The following is a 19,234-nucleotide window of genomic DNA, read 5'->3' on the forward strand; positions in this document are numbered from 1 at the left end:
CTGATTGACAACTACTTATCTAAAAGTTTAGTTGAAAATTAAAGATTTTGTTGGAAAACCCGCTTTTTCCGGGGAAGTTTTCGTCGAAAGTAAATCGGAAAAAACACGTCTCTATGCAAAATTTAATTGCGGTGAATTTTTATTTGGATGCTTTTGGTCTAAAGTTAAAATCTTTGGAGTTATAGAGCAAAAATTGAAAAAAAAACACGATTTTCGGGCGCCATTTTGCTTATAAAAAAGTAGCACACTATCTGCGGACTTTGCATATCTATATTATTAATATATACAATCATAAGATTCGATTCCAGCAATAAAATTGCTGGTAAATAACTTTTCCCAAAAATGGCCTATTCTCCGATAATCAGCCCAGACTAAATACATAGTCCAGAGAAATAAGGTTTTTGTCGGAACACTTGAGCAGTCAGGTTGCAAATGGGTTTTTTGGGTACTACATACCTAATACATTATAAATACAATAATGCCCGTCACAGTTCGGACGAGAATTTTAGTTATTAACAAATAAGCGTCAAAAATGGCAGTTCTTTCGTTTAAACCGCTACAGGTAATAATAGAGTAATTAAATATCTTATTTAGGGTACTCATCTTTCAGTAGATGAGCAAAGGTTCAAAATGGCAGTTTTTGAATTTTGGCCCCATCATTTGTAGCTTTATTGCAAAATAAAACTAAAATTTCGAAAATAAAAAATTGGCTATATCTTTTGCGAAAATCAACTTAAGACTTTGATATTGCATGAAAAGTTGAAACCACCAGTACATATCATGCACAAAATTTTTTAAGTCGATTGGTCAATTAGTTTAAATTTTATTCAACTTGTTTTCCCAAAAGAGCTTTTTTTTGCAATGTTATTGTTCAGAAAATAATAATGATACAGCACTTCTGTAAAAAGCACATAAAAGAAGAACACTTATGTTTTCCAAACATTTAAACAAATCTATAAAAGTCATTTTAATCATTCCGAAAACATTTTACTAAAGTAGAGTCATTTTTGGCTTAAAAACAATTTGAAAAGTTTTGTTAATATTGACTGTAGAGTAAATCTACTTTGGACTTTTACACGAATTTTCAAAAAAAATTTTGCCTAGGTTAATTGCGGTCAATGTTAGCCACTTTTATTATTTAGTTCACAGTTACTTCTATAATACATAAAATTCTCCTGTAACAGTGTTAGTTACCATACTCCACCGAAACGGCTTGACCGATATTTATTAAATTTTACACGTAAGTATATCCTATAGGACTGAGAATAGGTTCTAATTTATTTTTCATGCCCATAAATTATAAGGGAGGTTGCTCCCTTAACATTTTTTTTAAATTTTTTTGAACAAAATTGTCTAACTTAATTTTCTATGGTGTATAATTAAAAAATACATGCAACCCTTAATTTTCACTCTTCTATCACCAACCCCTATTTTTTAATAGTCATCTATATATTTGCATATATAAAATTCTCCTGTCACACTGTTAGTTGCCATACTTCTCCGAGACCGCTTGACCGATTGTTATGAAATTATATATGTATATTAGGTAGGTCTTAGAATCGGTCGTAATCTATTTTTCATATCTCTGAGTGAGAAGGGGGGTTCCCCCTAACATTTTGTAATGTTAGGTGGGGATATCCCAGATAGCACAAGTACGTTTTATGGACATCCAATTGACGTACATCTGTGTACATTGGAACGTCCAATGGACTTCCCGCTAAGGTACAATGGACATCCGATGGACGTCCAACGAACGTCCAGATTTCACAAAATTGACGTCCATAGAACGTCCGCTACAAATGTACACTGTACGTTGTTAAAGCTTTTAGTGTACATCTTATGTACATTCAATGTACATCTGATGTACATTCAACGTACGTCTTATGGACATTTTTGTATTGCACTTTTCAGAAAGCAATCTAGTGTCCATAATTTTTTGAATACATACATAGCAAAAAGCATTTAGGTATAGGAAATAGTTCCTATAATACTAAACTTATACTTTAAAATATTACACAAAATACCTTTTTTATTTCTCTTTATTATAAATTTATTATGTAGGTATACTTTATTATAGGAATTTCATTAATGCACGACTGCACTTGCACGATAAACAGCGCAAACACAAAGATCTCACAGGAGGTATTATATTGTATGTAATAACTTAATAAAGAAAAAATTCAGATAATGGCGCCCTATGAAGCATGCACATTAAAAGAGGTTTATTTCTGTTCTGTTCTGAGTGTTTTGTTTCCTTCCAAACATTATTTCTTAGAACTTAGAGTCAGTACGGTTGTATATTGCAAGCGGGTTTGCCATTCTGTGAATTATCATAAATAAATCTTCCTTCAATATTCCACAACAATTAACAGCGATAATCCCCTAAAAGTACCTGCCTAATACTACCTTTTACGACCGATAGCGTAAAGAGCGACAACGTTGTCAAGAAGATTCTCATTTAGTTTGGCGGGAAATTTAACAGTTACAAAATGCACATTTAAGATTTAAATTGGTAGCGTCTAATTATTGTAAGTTCTATAATTATCGATGCGCGATATAGCTCCGTTTTTCTGAAATAGTTTACAATCGTTTTATCATCATCTAATATTATATAGGTTTAATTAAAATAATTTTAGTGGTTCAGTGTTTTAATTCGATGATAAAAAAATACGTGACTACATTGATTAGAAGCTTCTTGTATTCTACTAATAATATTGCTTTGATTAAAACAAAAGCTATATATAATTACTGATAATAATAGTCGCGTTTTGTGTAAAATCTCCATGGACCACAAATGGATGTCCAATGTACGTTGAAATCAAACGTCCAATGGACGTCGCGTAATGGACGTACATAGTACGTCCAGTTTTGGTCCATGGACGTTTGGACTTTAAATGTACCTTATATGGACGTCCATCGGACGTTGTGTGCTATATGGGATGTGACCATAACGTACTCTACAAGACTACGAGTACATACAAATTTAAAAAATTATGATCAAAATCCATCAACAAGCTCCGCAGATATTAATTGCAGCGTCTGTTTGAAGAATCAATTTCATTTTTTGAGTGCACGGATTTTAATATTTATTCCCCTCCACCGACCAAGAATCGATTTCGTTAGGACGTGATTTTTTAAGCTTTATTAACAACTTTATTTAAATTCAAAGTTTAGTCAAACTTTACACATAAACTATATACCTTGAACTTCAAAATGACGCTAGTTAGGTTGCTTAATTGTTATAAACAAAGTAGCTGTGAATTAAATAAAAAAGTGGCTAACTTTGACCCTGATTCACCTAGGCAAAAGGATTTTTTTAATTCCTGTAAAAATACCAGCTTTTCCAATGCCAAAGTAATTTTAGTCTAGACTCAATATTAACAAAGTTATTCAAATTGTTTATAAGCCAAAAATGACCCTACTTTAAAAAAATGTTTTCGGAACGATAAGAATGACTTTTTAATGACTTTTTTAAATGCGTTGAAAATATAATTATTCTTCTTTCACGCGGTTTCCACAGAATTGCTATATCATTATTATTTTCTGAACAATAACATTGCAAAAAAAGCTCTTTGGGATAAAAAAATTGAATAATATTTAAACTGATTGACGAATCGTCTTAAAAATTTTTGTGCATTATGTGGACTGTTTGACTCAACGTTTCATGCAATGTGAAAGTCTTAAGATCATTCTCGCAAAAGTTATAGGACTTTTTTTAATTTCGAAATTTTAATTTTTTTTGAAATTTCTGAAGCAACAAAGGATCGGACTAAAATTCAAAAACTGCCATTTTAACCTTTGCTCATCTACTAAAAGAAGGACACTATAAATAACATATTTATTGCTGCCACAAAACTGCCATTTTTGACGCTTATTTGTTAATAACTAAAATTCTCGTCCGAACTGTGACGGGCATTTTTGTATTTTTAATGTATTAGGTATATGGTACCCAAAAATCCCTTTTGCAACCTGGCTGCTCAAGTAGTGTCCCGAACATGGTATATTTTTTGCCTTATTTCCCCGGCGTAACACGCCAGTTAATGAAATATATTTGGAGAATTCTGTCCATCGTTTAAGTATTTCCCTTTTTGGTGCTACCATGTCTCTGCACATATTTTTTTTTATTTAAATTTTTTCTATGTTTATTAAGCTTTTTATATAGTTTTCTGATTTTTGTTGGTTTATTTAGCTATCTTATTTCGGAGTTCTTTTTCCAAAATTTTCCCTTTTAATTATTTTCTCTTATCTTCCCTCCATCTGCCGTGTTAGGCCCAAAGGCGGTAACTAACATTTCACAAAATGGTGGCAAAATCGATTTCAAAATTGAGTGCTAAAATTTTGGCCCGTAAGGGATTTATGGACTAGCTAATAGTTTTTATGCATGGATATATGGGTAAGACCCCATTTTAACAGTCCCCGTTTCAGCGGTTCTCGATTCCACCGACCCTTTTCAGCAGTCCCGGGTTCAGCGGTACCCATTTCAGCAGTCCCCGTTTCGGCGGTTCTCGAATCCACCGACCCGTTTCAGCGGCGCCGGCGTTTGGTTCTGCAGCATGCCGTTTGAGAGGCATCGTTCAGGAAAATGAGTAAAAACAGGACCCTCTTGGGGACAGTAGTTTTAACAATAAAAAATGAATCTTATAAAATAAACAATAAATTGTCCCAAAATCACCCTATATATAGCTTTGCAATTGCATAAAAAGTAGGGTAATATGGTAAATAATTTGCAAAAAATTTGATGTTTTATTTACGTATTTTCAAAATAATACTACATTATGCAACGAGCATTTTTAATGATGGTCATTTATGATGCCAGTACGACAAATCCGACAAACCTGGAAGAAGAAGAGAAAAAAATGTTTCAATCGCGCTGCAGTCATTCTTGACGAAGTTGAGTTAGATGATTTATTTAAAGAAATAAATACACTTTGTAGAAGATGAACTATAACTTGCAAAGAAGCAATTTGTAAGTTGTAGACGTTGACTAGAATAATCAAATTAAAATTCATAAACATTCTTTTATTTTTAATTTTTGTACTTAATTATATAAATTTATTCAAATAAATTACTATTAAAACGAATACAGAAATTTAATTCTAATTATTGAACTTACACATACATCATTAAATAATGCAAAAATATAATTTATACTTATTAGATGCTTACCTAGACAAATATTAATAGATTCATCGAATAAAATTATAATAAAACAAAAATTACTTTATTAAGGCAGTATCAAATTAAAAAAAATTATGTATTGCATTAATTTATAATTATTATAGAATTTATCTAACTAATATACTTTATTTAATAAAATTTACAGAATCCTTACAAAATAATAATAATTGTAAAATTAAATAACTTTTATAATAAATGTAATCAATTTACTTTTCAGGGATTTTCCATTATTTTAAAGGGTCCTTACTTTTTAATATTTCACTGCATATACAATCCATAAATTGGACTATAAAATGTAGATTCTTATATAAAATCTGTTCAATTTTCACCTATCAATATTTGTAAACAATTGAAATATGATTTATTAAAAAACAAATGTTAACTTGATTTCTACTGGTCATATAAAACTATTTTTTTCTTTTTTAATGTATATTTTTTTATTATATATTTATCTTAATAATATACTTTATTTAATAAAATTTACAGAATTCTTACGAAATAATTGTAAAATTCAATAATTAAAAAAAATGTAATCAACTGATTTTTCCATGATTTTCCATCATTTTAAAGGGTCACAACTTTTTACTATTTCACTGCATAGGCAGTTCATAAACTGGATCATAAAATGTAGATTCTCATATACGATCTGTTCAATTTTCAGCTGTTAGTTTGTATGAACAACGGAAATATGATTTATTAAAAAATAAATGCTAACTTGATTTCTGTTTGTCATATAAAATTATTTTTTCTTTTTTTATATGAATTTTTTCATCAGCTTTCCATTGAGCCTACATGCAAGTACGGAACATAAAAAATATCCAAGTTATTCTAATTGTTTATAAGCTAAAAAGTCAGGTCTTTTTCAAACAGTTTTTTTAATAACAATTTCAATAAAATGTTAAAATGTTTTTAATACGTCTCAAAATTAAAGTCTCAAATAATCGACTGCGATCTGCTAAATATCTCACAGTGTCACTGTAGGGCAAGAACAGTTGTATAAACAATTGCTCTCTGGGATAAACAAATTGAATAACTTATAATCTATTTGGTCGATCTGGTTGAAATTTAGCACACTTAAATAACTCAGTAATTGACATAATTTAAAGTCATTAAATTTTACGTCATTGTGCAAAAAATAAAGTTATTAATATTTATAATTTACTGCAAAAATGAGGGTTTTTTGCAATTATCTCGGTCAATTGTTTATATATTACAATATGCTTATCACCAAATTAAAGAACTTTTTAAGATCTACATGTATTTGAAACATTTTTCTCTAAAATGTACAAGAAACGTTTTATAGTCAAAAAACTGCTTTTTTCATTCTTTACAATTGTTAAAAAAAGCAAAATCAGCTGTACGTCTTCACGGAATTATCATCAGTTATCCCTCATCTACCGTTTAAAACTTTGAAAACCCTGTAGAACATCTTTACGTGAAATCGATGATTTTTTTCCCTAATAACTGGGGTCCAGATACTTAGATATTACCTGTTTATTTTCAAACAAGAATTAGTTAAAATAATATCCTACAATAAAACGAATTACTTATCATTGTCATATTATTATTTTCTTATTGAGACCGCTCTATTGGGGACCGCGTTTATGGTGACCGCTGAATTGGGCACCGCTGAATCGGGGTACCGCTGAAACGGGGACCGCTGTATTGAGACCGCTCAATCGGGGACCGCGCTTATGGGGACCGCTGAATAGGGGTGAAACCGGATATATGCCCCAGTTTATTAAGGGAACCATTAATTATATTTTAAAACAAAGTTTTATATAAAAAGAGGTAGATACCGCTAAAACGTTTTATCAAAGCTTACTATAAAACTAAACCTATTAGCGGTATGTGGTTTACAGTTGTGATTGATATGAAATAAAAAGCTTTTCTGTGTATTACAGTTTATTAAATTGAAAGAATTAAAGTACTATAAAATGTTATTATTTTGTTGGGCTACAATATGACAACAACAAATTGACAATATTTAGTTGTAGTTATATCTGTTTCTTTCAAGAGTCAATAAATACATATTGGTTTATTAATATTAATGTTCTATTTGTGATTCAATATAGACAATTTAATAGACCACCAAAAAACATAATTTGTGTCTGGTACATATACAAAACCTATTTAGTATTACAATACAATGGTATTACCTCATAATTAACATTTTTTATAAAATCTTTTATAATGCGTCTAATAATTTGGGCAGAACTGTACTTATACTAAACAGAATTCGTTCAGATTGTTATAGATGTTTAAACATCTGCTGAAGCGTTTTAAAGAATTCTTCAACTGTGAATGTGATTGTAAACCATACTTTTGACTTTCTCAGCTATTTTTATTTTGTTTCTTAGCGACAACGGTTTGCTATTTTACGACAGGCCTGAGTTATTACTAAAGACTGGATTATATGCAAAATGCATATGCATATATATGCTGCATATTTCTCATGTTTTTCATAAATGCATATGCCTTGCATATTTGGAGATTTAAGAGCATATAAATGCATATTTTGATGGGAATTTACTCTACCCCATTTAAAAATAAGGTATATATTAGTAACATCAACATCCATTAAAATAAAATGTGAAAGTAAATATTTTGCTGTTAAGCTCCTTTGTTGTTGTACCCATAAACATAATGGGCGTTATTTATAGCTGCAGGTATCATTATCCGGATATTTAAGATTTATAGACTTCTCAGAATTTACAAATTACCTAAGTAAATACCGATTATATTTTGAATAACATTACAAATATTACCTGTACTTTCTGCTGGTGTCGGCCAACTATGAATTATTCTGGGAAAACCAACCAAAACGAAATTTTAAGGCAGCGTTGCCAATTTAGCTTATTTTATGCTAGATTTGGCATATTTTTGTGTTGTTTAGCTTATTTATTTCTTGTTTAGCATATAGCATATTTTCTAGCATATTAAATAATATAAAAATTATTTAGTAAAAATCGAAAATCTTCTAATTCAGAACAAATTTTTATGTTGGCCTTACAATTACTAAAACAACTTAGGAACTCTCTCACAGGAACTTGAAACTGATATCAGTGAGTCAAATCTGATTCCTAACAAAAAATGTTTAACCATTCACACATACACACCTACATCAGCAAATCCCTTCGCCTTCAATAATGTTTATATTAGTACTTATGTCTGTGGACCATGAGATTACTATTAACTACAGGATCATGTTTCAGCATTTTTTAAAACAAATAATTTATCTGTACTGGGTTATGCTTGCTATAGGGATTTTTTATTAGTTGATAATGGAATACCTACTGTTGAACTGATCATTCCATCATTCTTGTGAGGTTTGGCAAATACTATATTGGTCGAGTTGGCAACACTGTTTTAAGGGTAGGATAGATTATTTTATTTTATGAATGGTTAGTCTTAAATCAATCGCCGATTATTCAACTTTTGTGATTGCAAGTTATTGACTATACTGTGTAAAAAAATCATTTTATTATTATTGTGAAAATGCCTAAAGTAGCAAGGGAAAAATCAAGTCTTCTCAGAAGTTGGATTGGAAGTAACAATCATCTAAAAGTTATCGACAGTGAAAGTATGTTTTGCACCATTTGTGATAAAAAGGTAAGTTCTCCACTTCAATAGATTTTTAAACTTATCAAACTTCTTTGCACATCTATGTGTCTGTCTATTCTAAAATGACAAACCGTCCCATTTCTTCAAAAACTGTTTTTTAAAGTTCGCAACGGTTTGGCTTATACAGAGCGAGGTGTTGAGAGTGGCCCACCCTGTATACTACGGTACACTGACTGTACTTTATTGTTTGACGATTTCAATTTCACTTTGAGAAATAAAAAAAAATTGGGGGAGGTTTAAAAAGTTTGATCATTTTAATGTAGGTATCTATTTACGAAAACATCTAAAACATCATTATCATTATATTCCAGATTCCATGTCAAAAGAAATTCCAAGTAGTTCAACACATAAAAACTTCACTTCACCAAACTAAGCTATCAAAAAATGATAATAAACCTCGCCAGCAGATTCTACAGAACAGTTTGCAGATTCAGAATACGTCAGTTGGGCAAGAAACCTTTGCAAAGGATTTATGCCATTTTTTTTTGAACTGCAATATCCCTCTGCACAAGTTAGAACATAAATCGTGTCAAAACTTTTTAAAAACTTATTGCAAGATTAAAGATAAACCAGCTCAAATACCAAGTTCTTCAACTCTTCGGAAAAAATATGTCAGTGCATGTTACAAAGATGTGATGACGAGTATTAAAAATCAGTTAAAAGCCGATTATCTTTGGATTTCCGTCGACGAAACAACGGATACAAAGGGTCGACAAATTGCGAATCTAATTGTTGGAGTTCTTAACGACTCTGGCGATTTTAAAAACTCATACTTAATTAGTGTAAAATGTTTGGAAAAAACAAACTATGCTACAATAGCTAGATTTGTTAACGAATCCCTAACAAATTTTTTTTTACCTGATCAAGTACCATTTGAAAAAATATTATTAATGCTTAGTGATGCCGCCTCATATATGATGAAAGCTGCATCCAATCTTAAAATCTTTTTCCCTAATTTAATTCACTGTACATGTTTGGCGCACGGCCTAAACAGAGTTGCAGAGAAAGTTAGAATTGAATTTCCCAATGTAAACACCTTAATAAATAATGTAAAAAAAGTATTTCTGAAAGCACCACTACGTGTACAGGTATATAGGGAGATGCTTCCCGATATTCCTTTACCACCAGAACCAGTATTAACCAGATGGGGAACTTGGCTTAAAAGTGCTATATTTTTATCTGAACACTACGACGACATCAAAAGCGTTATTTCAAGTTTTGATCCGACTTGTACCGCTATTGATAACTGTCAAAATATTTTTAAAGAAAAGTCTATTAAAAATCAATTGTTGTATATAAAATCGAATTTCGATATCATTGAAAGTTCAATTACAAAATTAGAGGCTCAAAATTTATGTCTTCACAATAGTATGTCTATTGTTGATTCGGTTAAACAGAAAATAACAAATCTGAATGGGGAAATTGGAGTAAAAATTAAAGATAAACTTGATGACGTTTTAAACAAAAATGAGGGTTTCACTTTATTGCGTTCAATAAATAATATAATCAATTTTGGAAACTTCGATGAAAATATTAATATGGATCCGTCTCTAATAGCAAAGTTTAAATATCTGCCGTCCGTTAGCTAAAACATCACTAAGCCACAGAGACCGATTTTGAGATATGAGCAAAAAACGGGGGAAAATTTTCAAGACATTGCTACTTTACAACTATTTATCGTAGAAGTATGTATGTTACTTCGAAAGGAACGTGTTTTAATTCTCTTCCAATTAAATAGAGTTTCAAACAAAATTTACTTATTTTATGGTATAAAAAAACAATAGAAGTGGTTTTAGCTGTGTCATTTATTATTGATTACATATGAAAACCTTTACTAAAACATCGCTAACCATACTTTAATGACTTTTTAGTTTAGTATTTTGGAACAAATATTTGATACAATTTTTACATAACTAAATTATCAATAATTCCGACACTATAATATCGCTACGGTATTTAATGATGTTATAGTTAAGGTTTTGATTTAATTTTTAAAACAAAACCTTGTCTAAAACATCACTAAAGGTGTTTAATTGTTTATTGGCTAAAATAGTTTACTCCAGTAGCCATTTTTTATATTATATGCTTAACTAAAACATCACTTATTTGATAACCTTTCCTTAATAGCGATGTTATAGCTAAGTAATAATGCCTTAGGTTTGAAGCAATACAGCAAAATGTGGTTAACCAACAAAATAAAACGGCAAACTTTGGACAAGAAACATTTATTATTATTAAAGAAATGAAGAAGGTAGGTATAAAAACAAAGTAGCAGTCATAGGCAAAATAAAAAATCGAACAAAAAATAAAACTTATCAAATGAATATCAAATTCTTAGATGAAAAGAATGTAATTATTTATGTACTTAATTTCGTAGACTGGTTTAAGAAAAATAACAAAACACATAAGGGATTGAGTGGATATGATGGATAAGATTTTGATGAGACATACAGTAGGAAAAATGAAAGAATACGCATGAACGAACATATAAAACACGCTGTATTTTCCTGTCACCGTGTCACACAAAAAATTTTGTGTGACACGGTGACAGGAAAATACAGCGTGTTTTATATGTTCGTTCATGGGTATTCTTTCATTTTTCCTACTGTATTTCGCGTGAATCCGAAAGCACTAATAATATAGTACTTATACTTGTTTCATGAATCAGGAACTAGATTTATTTTTAAATGTCGTATTTTAAAACATTGTTATCCGTCCTCTCCTCCCGTCTCCCAATCATAGAAATTGTTTATCTTTTAATATTATCATTAACAATATTTAAAAGTTATCAACGTTAACATAAATCTAGTTTCATTCCCCTCCTCGTCATCAGTTTTTGTTGGCAATGTTTTCCAAAATGTCAATTTATGTGGCAGTACTATAGGCGTTAATTTGTCACTTGACGTAGTTTTTCGGTTAAGTTCAACGCCTTTTGGAGAAGTGCTAAATGTGAGAATCATACAACTTGGATTTTTTAAATATCTGTCAGTCATAAATTGCAGATATATAAAATCTTCATTAAAATTATTTTTATATAGTAACCCAAATGAATTTCGTTTAAAACAAACATGTTTCATATTTTATGAGTGACCTCTTGGGTTACTTTTTTGTATACGCCTCTCACTTATCAAATTTTGAACATTAACAAAATTTTGTGGTGAAATAGATTTGACTATCACTTTGGAGTTATTTATCGAAGCAACTGCGTCTTCGAAATCGGTAAAGTCATACAGATTACCCTTATTCTTCATTGCAAGTTCTACCTGATGGTGAACTTGATCAGCGCTCATAAACGTATGATCAGGTTAAAAATAAAATAAGGAAATTTCTTCTGTAGATATTAAGTCACTGTTTACCATATGAACTAATTTAGATAAAATTAGCCAATTCTTATTTTGCGCTGTACAATTATCTAACCATATATTAATGTTCTGGATATCGCGATTTTTCATTAAACATACATAGAAGGCGCTCATTATATCTTCTTGTGTCCGTCCAGCTATGCCATCATGCCACAAAACGGTTAACGGTTTTTAATTAGATGTTATTGTTCCCAGTGGAGCAAAAGTTTGATTGTAAGTAATTAAACGTGGGCAAAAGATTATACTTTTAAAGGATTCTAATCTTGGTATAGCATTATGATCTTTTCTAAATCTGAAGGTATATAAATTACATTGTCACTTTGAGCCAGATTTTTATGCTTAGTATACAACTCCCTGGCTTGTGTATACTTAAGGCTTTGTTTTCGAAATTCGACACAAGGATTGCAATCTACTACAGTATTACAATCATGTGATGTTTGCTTTTTATGTAAATTAAAAGACTCGCACATTTCGCACTCCTCATTACCAAGTCGATTGAATGAAATATTCAAAGTTTTGAGTTGTTTGCGATAAACCTCATAGGACATATTTTATTTTCTTCTGGATATTTTGAACAAAAATCTTTGTACATAGAAGTTATATTGATATCGCTCGGTAAATATCGTCTCAATGACGCGTGCTCGCGTCTGTAGTGCACTATGCAGGATTGAATGATTGTTTGTGGTTATTAATTAACTGGCGATCTATACGAGGCGTTTTCTGGTGTTTTCCACGCATGTCGGAATGAATGTGATTTGTAACATCAAGTGACCTCAATATCGCGTCGTTATTTTTTTTAACCCAAGGTAGTCAAAAAAAAATTTTACACACGTCAATAACATATCCACTTCTTTTCTTCTTAAACGCAAGACATATTTTCGGCTTTCTTTTAGGTTCACTTGTGTATTTTCTTTTCGGAACTGCTACAGCCACTTGAGACATAACAAAAACTCTTCGCTGTTCAAAAGACAAACTCCAAAAATCAGAGTTTAACTGTGCTCTATCTTGCTCAGTAAATTGCTCAGTATTCTAATTGCTTTTTAGCTCTCTTCTCTTTAATCCGTTCACCTAGGCCAGTGTCATACTTCTTTCGTTTCTATGGTTGGACATCAAGTTCACTTCTCCCCGTACCAGTGCTTTTCGTTTGCATAGTGTGACTATTTTTGTTTTTATTAGTCCAATCTACAGTGTGTTTTCTTGGCTCTTTTTTTTCCCATTTTAAATGCATCTTAGTTCTCGAAAATCTGTCGTAACGCGTCTTTTTTTATGTTTATTTGAGGACAGTGAATTACGGAATGTATGAGATGGTGAAGATTTGGTGAGTGTAGCTGTATAAGTAGAAGGCTCAATTAAATTTGTAGGAAAAGTTCGTAATTGACTTTTCTTTGGCAATTTTAGGTGCGAAGGAACGTTTTCTGGCAAATTTAAATCGTCTGAATCTTCGCTTGAATCCGGAATATAATCTTCGTCAAGAACTGAGTCGTCTGAATTAAAATCTAATATATTAGGGCATAATGATGGTTTTGTATTATTATCAGGGTGAAAAGAATTATGTTGGATAGAATCAGGTACATTATCAGAAGGAAAATCATCTGCTGGCATTTCTTCATTACAAAACATATCAGTGTTTTCTAATGATACGTTGTGAGAGGCTTTGTTTAGCATAGTAATTTCGTTTATCAAATTTCGGGATTGGTAAGATGTTAAACTATTTTGAATCTCACTAAATTTGTTAAAAACTGCCGACGTCATGGAATATGGTCGAGCATACAAATTGTTTACAAATTATGTTTCCTGTTCGCATCTTAAAGTAATCCGAACTTGGTATTTTTGGCGTTACCATTCTAATATGAGTTGAGATAGCCGGGAAATTTTAGAACTGCAAAAAACGAAAAATTACATTTACTAGGAATAATAATAGGTATTATTGGAATAGGATTAGAAAACAAGTAAATATTTCTTAAACAACCTTAACTGTCATACACACTATCATGAAAACATAAAAAATATACAATCTTTCATCTTGTACAGTACAAGTAGTAATTAAGATTCCATTAACTTTTAAGCGCATTTGTTAAAAATTTTAGTAATAATAGCAAGGAGGAACCTACTAAGAAATTTTCTTAGCCATATTGATGATTTGGCGTGAAATATCCTGTTCACCAAAAGCGCGTGACGTACTTTCTCCGACCAACAATAGAATACTGACACTGACGATATACGATATGACATATGACCGCAGTGTAGGACAGGTGAGACGGTGAGTGGGAGGTCGCCTAGTGATGTTTTAGCGTAGTATTGTTACTTAAAGGTGTTTTAGTTATGGAACTTCTAGGAGATTATTTATCGCAAAACACGCTAAGGGAGGTTAGCGATGTTTAAGTTTAACATCGTACAGCAATATTTTAAATGTTCCTTAGCTTTAATATCGTTAAGAAAGTTTATCGATATTTTAGTGTAGTAATTGTGTATAACGGGTTTTTAGTTAAGTATTGTTTCGCGATGTAGTGAAATAAACCTTGACTAAAAAAAAGTTAAAGTATGTTAACGGTCTTATAGTTGTATAACTTTGGGCAACGTGGTTTTAGCTAAGTATCTTAAATGAAAATTTAAACAAAATACTATCATTGAAGGCTGTTCCTGATGTTTTAGTTGAGTAATGTGGATAAACGTAGTTTAAGCTGTGTAAAGTTAAATTTTTGTTGTAGATAACGATGTTTTTGCTTACGCTATCTTTGAAACTACAAAACTTAGAAATACGAATCCAGGACAGATCGATAGAGAATTTTTTTTTATATAGTGTGGCATCTATAACTCAAAATCGGCCTATGGTGGCTTAGCGATGTTTTAGCTAACGGACGGCAGATATGCCCCAATTACATCTTGTGACGTTGAGAGATCTTTTTCTGCCTATAAACAAATATTAACAGATAGAAGACATAATATTAGTTTAGAAAATATGAATCAATATATGATTATTTATTGTAACAATAAAAATATGTAAATTTGTTTTATTGTACTCTTTTTATAATATTAGTTTAGAAAATATGAATCAATATTGTAACAATAAAAATATGTACATTTATTTTATTGTACTCTTATTTATCTTGTGGTCAAAATAAAATATTTTGCCGTTTTATTTGTCACAAAACCTGAAGTTAAAAAAATATATTAAGAAATAATAATACAATTTGGTTTAAATTCAAACCTATTTATTTATTTTTATTATTTTTTATTTATTTATGTATTTAACGTAAACCATAAAATTATTCATATAAAAATAAGTGCATATATAAATGCATATTTGCATGTTAATTGTGCATATTCAGCTTGTTTTAAAATGCATATTGCATGCATATTTTAGACATTTTTTAGTGCATATTTTCCAGTCTCTAGTTATTACAGAGCTTCAAGATTTTTATGATCGCCGACACCTGCCCTAATATTATTATGTATTGTTATATTATTGGGTATTTCACAATATTATATTTGGGAAAATACCATAATTTACAGTAATTAGGGCAAATTTTAACATTTTATTAGTTGTATTGTACAAACTAGTTATATGTTATGATTAAAATATGATGACCATTGTCTTTAAGACCAAAAAATACCTAATTATGGGATATATAAGATTTTTAAAATATGCAAACAAATTTTTGGATTATTATCCAGGTACCTGACGCATTCTTAGAAAATTTATAAAGGAATAAAACCAGCATTTTTGTATAAAACTTACGTAAAGAATTCTCAAAAGATTAAATAAAGATATCCCAAATCTACAATCCCGTATCTATAATAGCATTGTATAACTAGACTACTAGACATTTTCTGGTTAAACAATGATATTAGCTTGTATTTAAACAAAAAAAATGCAATCAATGGGACTGCCAATTCTAATCCCATGTACGACCAACAAAGATACAGAAAACTGAAACAAACCTTGAAACAAAGTATGAAACAAACCTTGCGCCTGTACAGGCTGAACATAATTTTTTTCACCTCTTGTAATTGCTTTACAACAAATTTTTCTCTTTCTACAATATTGTCTTCAGTGGTATCACCTCGTGGTTCACAATTCTTACTCGACTCTACTTGATTTTCTAAAAAAACATAATACCTATTTTAAGTCTTTTTTTCTAAAAATGTTTGTGGACAGCGTGTGGATATATTATTAAGTTTTTAAAACCTAATTAAAAAAAAGAAATATTTTTTAAATATGAAAATCTCTTACTGCCTAATTCAAGATATAAAAAATCATCCACTTGGGGCAGATTCATATTGTTTAGGACAACATAATTTGGTTAATTCTTGAAATATTATAAACAAAAATGAAAATACATTTCAATAGATATAATAAACTCGAAAATTTCTTACCATCCTCGCTAATTATTTCTTTTACTAACTATCTAATGCCATCCCCTCTTTGTGAACACACACACACAACTCTTTTAACTAACACAATAATTTATTGTAAAGTTAGGCCGAATTTACTTTGTAATACTAAGGCGATTTGGCGGTTTCTAAATGTAGGCGTAGCATTCTTGAAAGTAGATTAGCGGTAAGTGCAATATGCTAAGGTATATGGACGGCAACTGTAGCAGATACCGTCAAAACGCCATAGTATTTAACATTTGCCGCCAAATGGCTTAGTATTTTAACTGAAAAGTGTAGATACCGCTAACAAAATTGCAATTTCATTTAAAATATAATGCTTCTACAACTCCAAAATCTTTATAAATATATACTAAATACCCTATTTTACCTAAAAATACAAAAATCTCATTTTCGATAAAAAATCAGTTAAAAAATCTCAGTTTCGATAAAAAAACGGCAGCCATATCATCCTGTGTTCTTCTTCTGATTGTTTTGTTCTCTGCGTTTGTTCTATTAAAAAGAATATTTATAGTTATACTGTTAAACTATTTTCATGTCTAAGTATTTGTGTCAAAGTGACATCACAAACATAATTTATTTAACTTCAAAATATAATGATTCCTGAACCTAAAGCTATGCCAACTATCGCAAATTCTCGACATGGCGCGAGTACGTCGACTGGATTGTACAAGTGTTTAAGTTATTAATTTAGTTTAGTAAGTGAAACGAGGTAAAAGCAAAATGAGCAGAAACGAGAGATGTGAAGCTGGATAGGCAGACACGAATGAATTCATACCTGTATCTCTAACCCAGTAGTTGATGGATTTCGGATACGCTTCCACGTTGCATTCTAGAGTGACGTCTGTGCCTAAGGGTGCTCCAACTAGTTGATTAGGCACGTGTATGACGGGGTGAACTGGAACAAAATACATTTACGGTTTAATAATGCATGGCCTTTTTTATACATTTTATTATTCTATTTTAACCCAAAGTGTAAAATAAGGGTACATTCAAGTAATGGATAATAGTAATATCAGGGCGGGACTGGCTCGAAAAAGGAGCCAACCCTTCCACAGAAAAATCTTTGCATTCAAAAAATATGAGAAAAATCATAACTGGTGGTCAACAACACTTCCTTACTGAATATTTTACAATTTCTAAAAAATATTTTAAAAAAGGTATTTTGTGTATTTGTGGTTTTATAATATTATGATTGCATTCCTGTAAAAATCATGTTTGATAAAAAAACTCGTGATCTTTGGCCTTGTACCTTTCATTGGATAATAAATCTTTTTACCCCAGGCCGTGGGTGAAAAAACGTGATATAATTCAGGAATTTTTGAAACCTATCAGGTGTTGTAATAGGCCTTGGGCCCGCATATACAATAATTATTTATGACCACACCGTTGAAACTTTTTGTACTTGTTATTTGGGTGGAGTCGGACAAATTTTGAGCTTGGCGCATTATGGTAGTGGGGCGTTTGTCTGTCAAGCGGTGACGAAGTTGTCAATTTTATGCAAGAAAAAAATTTATTACCACATTGGTCATTCTATTTTAATCAATGGATTTTATCATATAAACAACGAAAACAATTTTGTCGGACAAAAATATTGGGGCATATGACGCGTCGGACACGCTAAATATGTCAAATTTATGAAAATAATAAATTTATTACCACATGGATAATTTTAACGGTATCTACCATAAAGCATTTTTACAATAATGTGGTAACCTTGTCGGACAATTTTCACGGGGCATATGCGCAGTCGGACGCGCCGAAGATGTCAATTTCCTGAAATTTTTTTATTTACAACCATTTTTCCGACAACATTAGTAGGTTATAAGTAATTATATTCTTAATCAAAAAATCAAAGTGTCGGACAAAAATATTGGGGCAACTCGACAGTCGGACAAAAAATTTAATTTTTATTAGTAAACTATACTTTCCAATTATGCTGGGTTCGTGCATCCCTTATTTTACAACCATTTTTCCGACAAAAGTAGTAGGTTACAAGTAATTATATTCTTAAACAAAAAATGTAATTGTCTGACAAAAATGTTGGGGCAAACGAACAGAAAACTTAATTCTTTTAGGCTATCGACGAGGAGGTATTATCAAAAAAAAATTTTAAAACAGAGTTTCTCGGTTACTTTTGAATCGATTTAGCTGAAAATTGGTACACACACTAATTAAAGCATTTAAAAGGGTATGACGTAGGTCGTAACCCAAAATTTTCTTAAAAAATTTTCCGACAAGATGGAAAATTTTAGAAAAATTGTGATCTGATAATGTGTGTATATACTCCTTGAACAACGACAAACATCGTTCTGTATTTTTTTCTCGAATTAAAAAAAAAAATTTTCAGCACATGTATCAGGTTATAAGTAGTTATATTCCAAATCAAAAAATCTAAGTGCCCGACATAAATAGTGGGGCACATCCAAAGTCGGACAAAAAATTTAATTTTTATTAATAAACTATACTTTTAAACTATTCTGGGTTCGTGCATCCCTTATCTTTACAACCATTTTTCCGACAAAAGTAGTAGGATACAAGTAATTATACCCTTAAACAAAAAATGTAATTGTCTGACAAAAATGTTGGGGCAAACGAACAGAAAACTTAATTCTTTTAGGCTATGGACGAGGAGGTATTATCCAAAAATATTTTAAAACAGTTTTTCTCGGTTA

The 19,234-nt window shown here is 30.7% G+C and overlaps 1 protein-coding gene across 1 annotated transcript in view; it reads right to left on the minus strand.

Moving 5' to 3' along the window:
- LOC114334869 (lachesin-like) overlaps nt 1-19,234 on the minus strand; it is a 352,894-nt gene that overhangs the window by 127,564 nt on the left and 206,096 nt on the right. Inside the window, exon 4 of the mRNA XM_050643143.1 lies at nt 17,338-17,457. Within this exon, the coding sequence (XP_050499100.1) occupies nt 17,338-17,457 (120 nt within the window). The remainder of the gene's footprint in view (nt 1-17,337; nt 17,458-19,234) is intronic.

The sequence above is a fragment of the Diabrotica virgifera genome, chromosome 2 (genome assembly GCF_917563875.1).
Source record: "Diabrotica virgifera virgifera chromosome 2, PGI_DIABVI_V3a".
NCBI classification, from domain to species: Eukaryota; Metazoa; Arthropoda; class Insecta; order Coleoptera; family Chrysomelidae; genus Diabrotica; species Diabrotica virgifera.